Source organism: Salvia hispanica, chromosome 6 (assembly GCF_029641045.1).
Source record: "Salvia hispanica isolate PSC_SH4W2 chromosome 6, Shi_PSC_v1, whole genome shotgun sequence".
In the NCBI taxonomy this organism is placed as follows: domain Eukaryota; kingdom Viridiplantae; phylum Streptophyta; class Magnoliopsida; order Lamiales; family Lamiaceae; genus Salvia; species Salvia hispanica.
In genome coordinates this window covers 42,656,977-42,669,314 of record NC_142697.1, presented here as the reverse complement: position 1 = coordinate 42,669,314, position 12,338 = coordinate 42,656,977, and the positions used below count along the sequence as shown (strand labels likewise).

At 38.1% G+C, this 12,338-nt stretch overlaps 2 protein-coding genes across 4 annotated transcripts; one reads left to right on the top strand and one right to left on the bottom strand.

Moving 5' to 3' along the window:
* Positions 1-2,471: 2,471 nt before the first annotated feature.
* On the top strand, positions 2,472-6,992 carry AO (L-aspartate oxidase). 3 transcript variants are annotated; one of them, XM_048108236.2, is made up of 9 exons: positions 2,472-2,788; positions 3,178-3,326; positions 3,937-4,291; positions 4,533-4,775; positions 4,970-5,026; positions 5,116-5,196; positions 5,386-5,447; positions 5,804-6,799; positions 6,887-6,992. In XM_048108236.2, exons 2-9 carry the CDS (start codon positions 3,190-3,192, stop codon positions 6,888-6,890), a joined length of 1,935 nt encoding a protein of 644 aa, XP_047964193.2. In that variant the 5' UTR covers positions 2,472-2,788; positions 3,178-3,189; the 3' UTR covers positions 6,891-6,992. The 3 variants fall into 3 exon arrangements, with proteins under 3 accessions (XP_047964193.2, XP_047964192.2, XP_088915999.1); XM_089059873.1 differs by having other exon boundaries at positions 2,547-2,563; positions 2,645-2,788; positions 5,804-6,992; XM_048108235.2 differs by having other exon boundaries at positions 3,181-3,326; positions 5,804-6,992.
* Positions 6,993-7,460: 468 nt separating this feature from the next.
* LOC125208588 (protein KINESIN LIGHT CHAIN-RELATED 2-like) lies at positions 7,461-10,911 on the bottom strand. The gene is made up of 3 exons (XM_089059872.1): positions 10,484-10,911; positions 8,079-10,138; positions 7,461-7,970 (listed from the first exon to the last, which is right to left on the bottom strand). Exons 2-3 carry the CDS (start codon positions 10,064-10,066, stop codon positions 7,760-7,762), a joined length of 2,199 nt encoding a protein of 732 aa, XP_088915998.1. The 5' UTR covers positions 10,067-10,138; positions 10,484-10,911; the 3' UTR covers positions 7,461-7,759.
* Positions 10,912-12,338: the final 1,427 nt, after the last annotated feature.

Below are 12,338 nucleotides of genomic sequence, written 5' to 3'. Positions count from 1 at the left end.
ACTAACTTACTATACTTAACTTACTTACAATTTTATTTTTTTTATGTTTGATCTTAGATCCCTGAATATAAATAACAATTTAATATTACTTGACCGTTTTCTCTGATGAAACTCTATTCCAAGGAAAGTCATTATCAAACAACATTAAAATATTAAATCATATAAATAAATGAAATAGTCGTCTAATTTTGGAGCCACTACAGCTTATGAAGAGTCGTAACTCTCAAATAATATTTCTTTCATTTGTGAATAATTGTTTTTTCCAAGGTGGAGAAGAAAAGAAGAAATAATGATGATGAGTCCAACAATATTAATTATTTGTTGACTCACTTTTCAACTTTTAGATTGGTGGCTTGGATTCTTCATGGGCCGCCGTAGCTGAATTTCATTTGGACTGTGGACCATTGGAATCTCCCATTTGTTTTATTGAGAATAAAATATTTCATTTTAAGGGTCCATTATTGTCAAATTTATTGTTTAATTTTATATGTTATAATTATAGTTTATAATTATAGTAACATATATACGATTTTAAAGATGGCATGGGAATATCGCCTTTATACGGTAGCACGAATTTATCTTTTTTTTATACCATTTATCTGGACTCTACCACAAATCCACAATGAATATACTTGGCAATATCCTTACCACTTTATTCCCTTTGCAAATTCTTTCACAGTAGATAATATCCTTTGGTGATTCGAAAATTACACATTTGTGTGAGTCTGATTTAAAAAACGGCACTTTTTACATACCAAAAGTCCAGTCAATTTTAAATACGATCACTTTAATTATATGTAAAACACAACCTTGAATTTGTTTTATGTACTGATTCGTGTAGTCTGCCAATAGTGGGATAAATGATCTCGATTACATGAAGTATTACGGTTGAAAGATATGATTAAAACAATAATATATTACAACTTACAAGGATCTACTCCATTTAAATTAAATTCTAATAGTACAAGGACTTGTGCGTGCATTTCGTGATATTGTTAATGATAGTGTTGCTAAACTTTTATTTGGAGATATGCTAATTAAACCCTAAGTCAATCTGACTTATTAGTTTCAATAGAATTACGTTGACGCATAGTGAGAATTACATAAAGGTAAAAGTGGAAGATGCATATATCAATTTAGTGGGAGAAAAACAAAAAAGAATAATGTACTATCTTTTTTCTTCCAATGGGTTCTCAAATTCCAATTCTCCACCACCATTGCCTCTATGAGGTCTCCAATCAATATTATAGTTCTCCATATTTTCGTGGGCAAGCAATAATAAGAAAACATGTACTTATATCTTAATAATGTTTATTTTAAAACATATATAAGTATAAATTTATTCGTTTATTATATGAAAAGTGAGGTTTTTGTTGATCTAAAACTATAAGTGATAAAACCCTTGATTGTTTCGAACGGGGTGATAAAAATAGTATAAGCTTCATTTTGTACGATAGTTTACGTTAATACTTAATATCTCCCATCATTTAATCTCGATGTTATTTATCTATTTAAGACTAATTTCCTTTATAAGAAAACATATTTATTCCAATTTTTAAACGTATACTAAATTAAAGATTTAATATATGTACATTGGGCCCACCCTACGTGGGCTGGGTATAGGTCTTCCCTTTTCAATTTATGGGGCCCAGTTTCACACCTTTTGTTTTTGTATGGGGTTAATTGGTTAAACCTTTTATCATGAATTGAAATCCTAATGATTTTTCGGACTAAAATTCATAGAATGAAGATCATCACAAAGTTCTTTTCAGTATTCCTACAAATGGATTTGAATTTTTTTGTGAATTTCACTAGAAAATCATAATTTTGCTTTCATATTTCTTAGTTTAGAATATTCTTAAATATTTGGATGCTAACATGTCATGATATAAATTTTGTAACCATAACAATAACTAACATTTATATTCGACAGATGTACTCACATTCTTAAAATAATTATTTGAGGATGTTAGTAGTTTTTGACAGAGAAAAGTATTTAAACCGTTCATGCTTCCAATAACTTCTTTGTAATGTCGTTTTCACTTTCTTTTCCATAATTTTCCACTTATTGGTCGTGGCAAATTTGCCATCTCCAATAATAAATCCATATTTAGAAAAAATACGAAACCTATATATATATATGGTCATATTTTTCGTGACTGTGGAACAAGTTGCTATTTTGTTGACCTTTATATAAACTTGGTGGATAAAATCGTGGGTGGTGTTTATTGCACATTTATTATTTATCCTTAATTTTTAATTATACTATTATATACAAACCCCGCATGTATAATTCATTTAAATTGTTTCAAATAAATAATTCTATTTTTGGTAAATTTATTCCTCTAATCGTATGGGGTAATCCCAATTTAATTTGTTATACCCACTTTTTAATATTTCACGAAAAAAGGAAAATTAGAAAAATAATAACCATAAATAGTTGTGTGAGAATAGATAGAGGCGTAGCAGTGTAGGGGTTAATGGCGCGAAGTTCAACGAATCTTCTTCAAGCTTAACTGTAACACACACACATACACACACTCAGCTGTGGCGCCTCGGAACTGTCGGCCCCTCCATTTCCATCTCCTTTTTGCTTTTTTTTTTTTTGGTCTCCATTTCTCTTTTTATACGCATGTATGCGCAGATCGTGGTGGAGAGATATTGAGATACACAAATTGGCCTTTCTCGCTCCGGATTCTTCATTGATTTCAGGCGCAGACCTCGAATCTCATCCTCATTTGCGTTCGTTCGTGCTGGTGCGCATCGGTTTCGGCTCCGCAGATCAATTGTATGCTCAATTTTCTGGATTTGCTTTCGTTTACAATTATGCATGTTATTGGTTAGATTTCGAATTTCGAATTGAAAACATCTGGTTTATATGTCTATATTTGTGATTTACCAATCTGACCCCTAGGAAACGTGTGTGCGATTTCGAGTTTTCACGCTTTCTGTGAATTTTGAAATGTTGTAGGTTGTAAAATTCAGACGAGAGAATTCAGGTTTACAATTGTTTTATGCAATTCATGTATATCATTCTATCACCTGGAGCAGTATCCTAATTTAAAATCCCAATAGATTTGTTCTGCATTAGTTATACAAATCTTGTCCAACAGTTTTTACTGTTATGCTTACTTTTGCTTGTTCGGGGCTGATGTCATGAATTGGGATATCTTTTAGCAGGATATTTGAATGGCTACAAGTGTAGCTTCAGGGAGCGGCCAGCTTCATTTTCAAGAGGCCTTTTTGAGGGGACATGGTGGCAGACGGGCTTATACTGTTCGTAATATAGCCGTGCCTCCGCTGTGCATGCAGAAGGAGCTTTCTTGGTATGTCAAATAGTCTTATAATTTATGCTTTATTATAGTAACAAGGATTTTACCCTGGTTTCTTGTTTGGAGATGAAAAGTTTGAAAATTGACGGTGTGATTCTGTTAGATGTGTTAAGACCCTTATGTTGGCGACTGGCTATGAAGTTTCACCCTTTTCCTTCATGAACAATATTATTTGCTTATGGTCAGCTTTTCTATATTGATGTCCGTATAGGGAAGCACCGGACGGTTCTTCCTCTCTGGAAATTTTGGTCGGTTAAGGACCTAAGGTTGGTTGTGGGTGGTTGACAAACAAGGGATGTCTTCTATTGCACATTGATGCAAACTTCCTTCTGTTTCTGTTGTCTGCTCAGCATAGTCATCTTTTTCACCTTTTTCACTGATTTAAATCTTACAGGGAGTGGCACTTCTTGTTTTTGGTTAACTCCTATGGTTGCTGAGGTTGCTGAATTTGACTTATTGTGTGTCTTTTGAGAAAGAGGATCCCAGTCACCTAGCTATAATTTGAATGTTTTGTGACTTTCAATTGTGAAGAGCAAGAGAAAATATAATATTGGGTGTTTTACGTTACATCTGCATCTGATAATATATATGATGCATACTTCAGGTGTCATGGGGTCTCTAAAGGCTTGCAGATTACCAAATCTAATTACTTCCAACCCCATATCAAGGGAGAGTGCAATCTACGCAGAACCGTGATCAGATCGTACCTGAGAGAGGGTCATAATAAATATTTTGATTTTGCTGTTATTGGAAGTGGAGTTGCTGGCCTTCGTTATGCTCTTGAAGTTGCAAAATTTGGAACTGTTGCAGTAATAACCAAGGCTGAACCACACGAGAGCAACACCAACTATGCACAGGGTGGTGTGAGTGCTGTGTTATGCCCATCAGATTCAGTGGAGAGTCACATGCATGATACAATTGTTGCAGGCGCTTATCTATGTGATGAGGAGACTGTCCGAGTATGTTATTAATGCCTTTTCCTTATCCATCTTTTCTACTTTGTTGGTTGTAAAAAATTGTTGAATATTTCTCCTTTCAGTAGCCAAGCTATGGGTTTTAAATCAATATATCATGCTACACATATATATGGATCACATCATGTGACGGAAAAATATAATTGATGCTTTTTTCGATTTAAGCTGTAGCAAATCAAGGACTATGATAGTATCTTTTTTTTCACAATATTTATCATGCATACAGGTAGTATGTACAGAAGGACCTGAGAGAATCAGAGAATTGATTGCAATGGGTGCTTCATTTGATCATGGGGAGGATGGGAATTTGCACCTGGCAAGGGAGGGAGGACATTCTCATCGTAGGATTGTACATGCTGCAGATATGACTGGTCGGGAGATAGAGAGGGCTCTCTTAGAAGCAGTGCGGAAAGATCCTAATATCTTTGTGTTTGAGCATCAGTTTGCTATAGATTTGCTGACTTCTCAGGTAACTTGTTTTTGTGCTTGTCTGTGTGCTTAAACGTGTGCATAAATTTTCACACATACCATTGTTGGTGCCGATTGATTTGATGGTAGCAGAATTCCAGAAGTGATGTATAAAGGGATGCATCATACCATATTTAGCACTACTCAGAGGTTCTGGTATCACTGTCTAACATATGTATTCTTGTTGGGTTGCAGGATGGTTCTGAAACCGTTTGTCTTGGTGTTGATACTTTAAATACAGAAACACATGAGGTAAGTAAAGTAGTATGCCACTCGTAGGAACAGGCTGCAGTAGGATTCTATACCGTTTTGTGATTTCTGTCTTTGATTTATAAACTTAGGTGGTGAGATTCATCTCGAAGGTAACCCTACTTGCATCAGGAGGAGCAGGGCATATCTATCCCAATACTACCAATCCTCAGGTGAAACTACATATTCTTTTCCTTTCAAAAATTCGTGGATATAATACCGTCTCGATGAAAATTAAGGTTTTCAGCTGCATTTGAAGGAACATTAAAGTAAATTTGCCCTACTCATCTTTATTGTGGACTTTAAAGTTATAGAACCATGATATTTATGCTGACTGATATATCTTGACTTTGTATTTGTAGGTCGCAACTGGAGATGGAATTGCTATGGCTCACCGAGCTGATGCTGTAATTTCCAATATGGAGTAAGTGATTCTAACCTTTTCGCCCCATTCATGAACGTACAGTTTCTTCTTTACTGTCTTATCATGCAACTCTTTAATAATTATCTGATCATATTTTTATACTAGTACATAGTTAAGCTTGTACTTTGTTCAGCACTATGTAGCAGTCTTTGTCCTTGATCTCTTACATTCTTGAAGTGATACTTATTTGATTATAAAGTAAAGACGTAGAATTTTTGTTCATCGAGAATTTGTTTCCACATACAGCATTCCTCTGTTCATTGCCCAATATATCAGATTTCTTTACTGGCTAGACTAGTGATTAATTGCCAAAGTTTTGGTCGTCAACTAAATATGGTGCATTGCATTACAACCAGGTTTGTGCAGTTCCACCCGACTGCTTTGGCTGATGAAGGACTTCCAGCTAAGCCGAAAGAGGCCCGGCAAAATGCCTTTTTGATAACTGAAGCTGTGAGAGGAGATGGAGGCATCCTCTACAACATGGACATGGAGAGGTTCATGCCCATGTATGATGAGAGGGCAGAGCTTGCCCCAAGAGATGTCGTAGCAAGAAGCATAGATGATCAGCTCAAGAAGCGTAATGAGAAATATGTCCTTCTTGACATAAGTCACAAGCCCAGAGACAAAATTCTCTCCCACTTCCCCAACATAGCAGCAGAGTGTCTCAAGCATGGCTTAGACATAACCAGACAACCGATCCCCGTCGTTCCTGCAGCTCATTACATGTGTGGTGGAGTCCGTGCTGGGCTCCAAGGGGAAACCAATGTCAGAGGTCTTTACGTGGCTGGTGAAGTCGCCTGCACCGGCCTGCACGGAGCAAATCGCCTTGCTAGTAACTCATTGCTTGAGGCCCTTGTCTTTGCAAGAAGGGCAGTTCAACCTTCAATCGACCACATGAAGAGCTCACGAGTTGATCGTGGAGCTTCATATTCTTGGGCCCGGCCTATAATGCCAAAATCACTCGGAAAGACAGTGCTGAACAACATCTCCCTCAAGACGAGGGAAGTGAGGAGAGAGCTTCAGTCGATAATGTGGAAGTACGTGGGAATTGTCAGATCAACGACGAGGCTGCAGAAAGCTGAGATGAGGATTGGAAAGCTGGAACTGGAATGGGAGACTTACCTATTTCAGCATGGCTGGGAACCTACAATGGTGGGGCTGGAGGCATGTGAGATGAGGAACCTGTTTTGCTGTGCCAAACTCGTTTTAAGTAGCGCTCTAGCGCGCCATGAAAGTCGTGGCCTTCACTACATGGTTGACTACCCCCACGTCGAGGAAAGCTTGAGGCTGCCCACTATCATCTTCCCATCTTCACCTGTAAGCAGCTCATGGAGCTCAAGGCAACTCCACAGGTAAGTAACCAGATGTATTAGTAGAAAGAAGAATTCGAATTTGTCGATTTTTCCGCCTAAACTTTAGGTGGCCTGCATTTGTTACAGATAAACATATTGCAAGATTGGATTATACGCAGCAAATTAAAATTATTGTGTAGACATGGTACGGTCATTAATTCTTTTTATTTAAGTAGCTATTTTACTTTTGCCATTTTTTTTCCATTTTTTCCATTTGTTAGTATAATCAAATAAATTTTTGATTTTTTGCGGACACTGGATCATGCAAGTCCTGTCCAAACAAATAAACTCCAAGCTAAATATTTAAACAATTTCTTCGTAACAAATGAGGGCAAGTAGGCAAATTTAGACATATTTTTTTGTCATTTCCCACATTTTTTCAACCATTAGCATCAATGCAGATTTGTACATCAATACCACACAATAGGTGGGACAGCAACAAGCCAGTTCCTCCTATTAATACTAATGATTAAGCAGCACCTCTTGTCCCTTACAAAATCCTAATCCAAAACAAGTCCCATGTCACACTCACAAGATGAAATGTCAACTTACAAATCCAAATCCAATTTCTAAAAAAAATAAGCACATTTATATGAGATTTGATCTGATCCATCACAGAATGCAGTTGAGTGTCTATTATCACTAGTAGTTGCACCAACAATAGGAAAATGAAATCCCATCTTTACAATAGCAAAACATATAGTTTACATAAACTGGAAAGTGACATACAAATTCATATTACACCCCTGCCGATGTGGAGGAAGGATATGTACATAACACAGTGGACAGCAACATCTCGAAAGCCCCTCTACATTACACGGTGATACCGACCTTTTCTTAACAAAAAAACACGCACAACTCTCATTTCACACGTCGTTCCTGGTCCTGTAACCGGAAGGAGTAGGAAATACAGCAAAAAAGGAGACCAGAAAAAATTCAGCAGAGAGATTAATCGCGTTTTTAGGAAACCTCAATGATGCTTCCATGAACAGCATCGTTCTTGACAAGCAACGTCTCCAGTGATCTTGATTTTCTGGTCCTGGACTTTCCTGCTTCTTTCAATAGTATAGCCAGCCTCTCCTTCTCGTCTTCCACGTCTGGATTCGCTGTTCCAAGCCTCTCCTCTCTCAGCAAAACAATGTACTCCAAGATTTCAATTGCATCAGTAGTTCTGTAATCATATTTTAAGAGCAATTAGCAACAAATTTAGCACTACTCTTAATAAAAACTTCATTTGTGACATATGAAGGAAAAATTTTAAGAGGTTTGATCACTATACCTGCCCATTGCATCATAAGTTCCTGCAAGATTGCTGTAAACTCCTAGTGTATCAGCATGGAAGGGCCCGCATTCGGACTCGAGAATGTCACGAGCTTCTTCAAACAGATCAGCAGCCTCGTTGATCGAGAACAGCTGCACAGCGGCAAGCCCCATCTGGTTGAGAGCAATGCCAAAGAGAGCAGACTTCTTTTCTCCGATGAGGCGAAATTTCGTTGTAGCATTCTTCAGAGCATTGTATGACTCAACATAGCTTCCCAAGATGTAGTAGAGCACTCCCATTTGAGCTTCGATTCCTGCAACAACGCTCTGCTGCCCAGGCGCGTTCCCATAAGCTCTTATGGCCCTCTGCAGCAGCTGCAGCGCCTGCTGAGGCTCGTTCAAGGACTCATAGATCGCAGATATATCCACCAAACCACTCGCGACCTCCTCAGGTGGGCTCCCCACCGCTGGCTTGGCGTAAATCTTGAGAGCACTCTCGCAGTAGGATTTGCAATCACTGAATTTCCCAATCTTGTTGTACAAATCAGCCAAACGAACAAAGACAGATGCCACGGATGGATGGCTATCGCCTTTGATTCCCTTGAACGTACTGAGCGCCTTCTGGTACGCACAGATAGCCTCATCATAACGGAGCAGAGACAGATACGCGTCGCCAATGCTGCAATCAATGGTTGCAACTTCAGCATTCTGGCCGTTGGCAGCCATTGCCATGCTTGCAATCACATAATGCTCGAGTGCACTCTCGTAGTCGCCTTTGGAGTCACAAATGAGGCCAAGGAGCCGCCTATCTGCCGCCTCCTCAGGTGAGGCAATCGATCCGTTCACCTTATGAATGTCCAGAGCCAAACGACACAGCAGCTCCGCCTGATCAAATTGCATTGCTTGCACATGTGCCTCAGCCAGATACCTACACGTCTCACCAAACCTCGGATCATTCTCCCCCAACACCTGTCGTTGGATCTCCAAACCTGCAGTGTATAGAAGAATTGAGTTCTCAATCTGACCCAGCATCGCATAAGTATCCCCCAGCTGCATACACCCTGCAAACTTAGCAAGAGCATGGTTCTGGCCTAAATCCATCGCAGGAATCTCAATAGACTTCTCAAGAAGCGGGATGGCATCATCGTGTTTCCCCATTCTGCAGTACAAAGCGGACACAACGTGCAAACACATCACGTAGTCTAGATCAGGCGTCTTCTCACCACCCAAACAGGCCTCAAAGGACTTCTTAGCCCTCATAGCCGTGTCCAGAGCCTTCTTAGGATTCACCCCCGTTGCTATCATGTCCCTTGCCTGCTTCAGAAGATACGGACCAAGAAACCTTGCCTCGCCACCATTCTCCTCTGCCACAGTCGGCACTTTACCCCTCTCAGTCCTTAAAGAGGAAGCCCTCCCGAATTTCTCAACACCCTTAACATTAGGCTGCTTCCCATTCGGGGGCCTCCTGTTTTGAGTCTTGCTCCTCCGAATCACTTTCTTAGCTTCCTCCGAGGGCAGCTCCGAGAGGCGCCTGACCTGCGACTGTGAAGTAGGCGAGCCACAGCTGAAACCAGCAGGATTGATCCTAAATTTCTCTCCAAAACTGTCATCCATGGCTACTACTCTCTTCCCCTCCCTCTCTCCATTACTCCCACTCCCTACCCCCCTCTTCACCTCCACCACGCCTCCAGCAAGAAAATGCAGCTCAGAGTCGATGCGCGACTCCTCGCCATACGAGAGGTAGCTGCGCCTGGATGGAGAGTGATCCGAGCTCTGCATCTCACACACATTGTTGTAGAGCTCCTCGATGGTGTTGTCCACCGCCCCATCAATGGCTAGGTCGAGAGAGTCGCTGTCGCGGCTCACTGAACTCGTGGGACGGCTGTGCTTGCTCAACGGGCTACGAGGCGATCTCTCCATGAAAATCTCCTTGCGAGGAACATAATGCTGCTCCTCCTCCTTGCCAAAGTTCTCCTTGTTTGATCCCTCCTCGTTCAACTTAGGCATCCTCACTCAATACAACCATATAACTCCAACTTTGATTTTTTTTGTTTTTTTTGTTTCTTAATTTGGTTTTTCCTATAGATGATTAGAATTCAAAAAGTGGCAGTTAGTTTTGACAGAATTCATTATGAAATTACAGCAACACAGAGCACTAATGATAGGGAAAAACGCATTCCCCATTCAACAAATGCATTTAAAACACAATGTAACAGCAAAATTTCTTATCTTCGACCCTTTTGCACAACAGAAACAATGATTATCCAAAAACCTAGGAATTATATATCAATCTAATCACAAAACTTCTTCACAATCTCAATCCATTCCCTTAATCATAGTTTAATTAGGTGCTACAACAAAATTTGCATGATGCAGAAATCATAACACAAAACGGAAAAACAGAATTGCACAACATGATCGTACCTTAATAGTTACTCTTCGCAGAAGAGAAATCGATTGCGTTGGCAATGCGCGTGCGTTTCCGTCTCTGCCCTTGATTGCGTGTTGTTCATGTATAGAAACACATGCTTTTGTGTATAAATGTATATATACATAGATTGATGGGCAGAGGAGATGAAGAGAAACGGAAAATGGTGGTTGATTTGGAGACGAAGGGAGGGGCAGAATTGGATAATCGAGAATCCAGTTTATATAAACTGGATTGATATTTAAATGATTGGAAAATTTGACAAATGTAGGCAGATAATTCCAAGTTGTGTGTGTCTGTGTGTGATTATATATATATATACATATAGGTGGGGAGTGGAGAAGTTGAAATGTTGTAAGGCTGAAGGGGACTTATCATCTTCCGCCAGCGCCACCGCACACCGCCGTTGCCAACCGCCGAAATTGCGTTTTTGTATTTTTTGGGTTTTTTTATGTCTTTTCTGTATATTTTTTAATTTATTTATTTATCACTTGTCTCTTCCTTTTGTTTATTTTGTCATGGGAGAATTTGTAATTTTTATGCTGAGTGGATATTTATATAATTATAAATGGGAACTTGATTCAACCTTTTTATTTTATTTTAAAATTGGGTTTTTGTGTTTGTATTAAGATTTGTTGTGTCATAGTTAGTATACATAATTCATAATTGCAATTTTGAGATTTAATAAGTTTATTTCTGTGAGCCTTAATCATGAGTTTATAGTTTAGTTTTGCAAGATGCACTTTTTGTATGGGAAAAGGGGACCAGCATGATCATGCAATATATTGTTTGATACTATCAGCTTGTTTGGACCTATTTGCAAATTTTCCAATCAAATTTCTTGGGAAATATTTATATATTTGGTGTGTTTTCAAATTAGAGAGTTCATTTTTAAAAATATAGCTCTACAGTGACTGAAATTATAATATGTGCATGTGTGCAATCTTTATTGTTTTATTCTTTTGTAGAATGATAAAATGAGATCATAATTCGAAAATTTTGCCATCTATCAAATTCGAACACATGACCATAAATTTATTTAGCAAAGTAATGAATTAATTGTAAATTTGTATGAACTAAGTAGTACTGAAAAATCTATACTAGTAATTTTTTTTATTTTGTAATCGACATCGATCTATAGTATTGATAATTATAGAATTGCACTTGTACATTTGTAACATTAAAAAAGCATTAAAAATGCGAAACGCGACTTTTGAAGGGCTTAATCCAAATCGAAAACCCATTGGAAAACTCAACGATCACTTTAATCAAGTTGAATTTATCGGTGGATTAACACTGCAGAGATATAATCTTATGTAATATTATTTTTTATTTCATACTCTCTCCAACTTTTTTTATATGCAAAAGGTGAAGTTTAATTGTTGCCTTCGTCACAAGTTGGAGTTTGGAAAATGATAAAGAAATTCAAGATAATGATTGATGAAGATAACTGTCCCACTCCTTATTAAACAAGCTGTAATTGACAGCTTCGTTCATGTAATTTGGGACCATTTTTTTATAATAAGAAAAACAAATGAATAAATATTGAATCATGATTTATTATTATTATCTTCCATTTGTAAAAAAATATTGCTTAGTTTCGTCCATTTTACACAGAAGAAAACTACACATGCAAAGAAATATAATTATTTTCCTACCAAAGTGGAGTATTAAATAGTGATGCATGATTGCATTCAATCTTTAGTAAAATTTTGTATTTAGAGTTTATATATTTATTGTTGATAAGGTTTCCATACCTTACTGTCTTCCTCTCCCGTCCCCATCTCGACCATTATTACCACAACTGCCATTTTTTCATTATTAAAATTGGACATGTGAGAGCATTGGCAA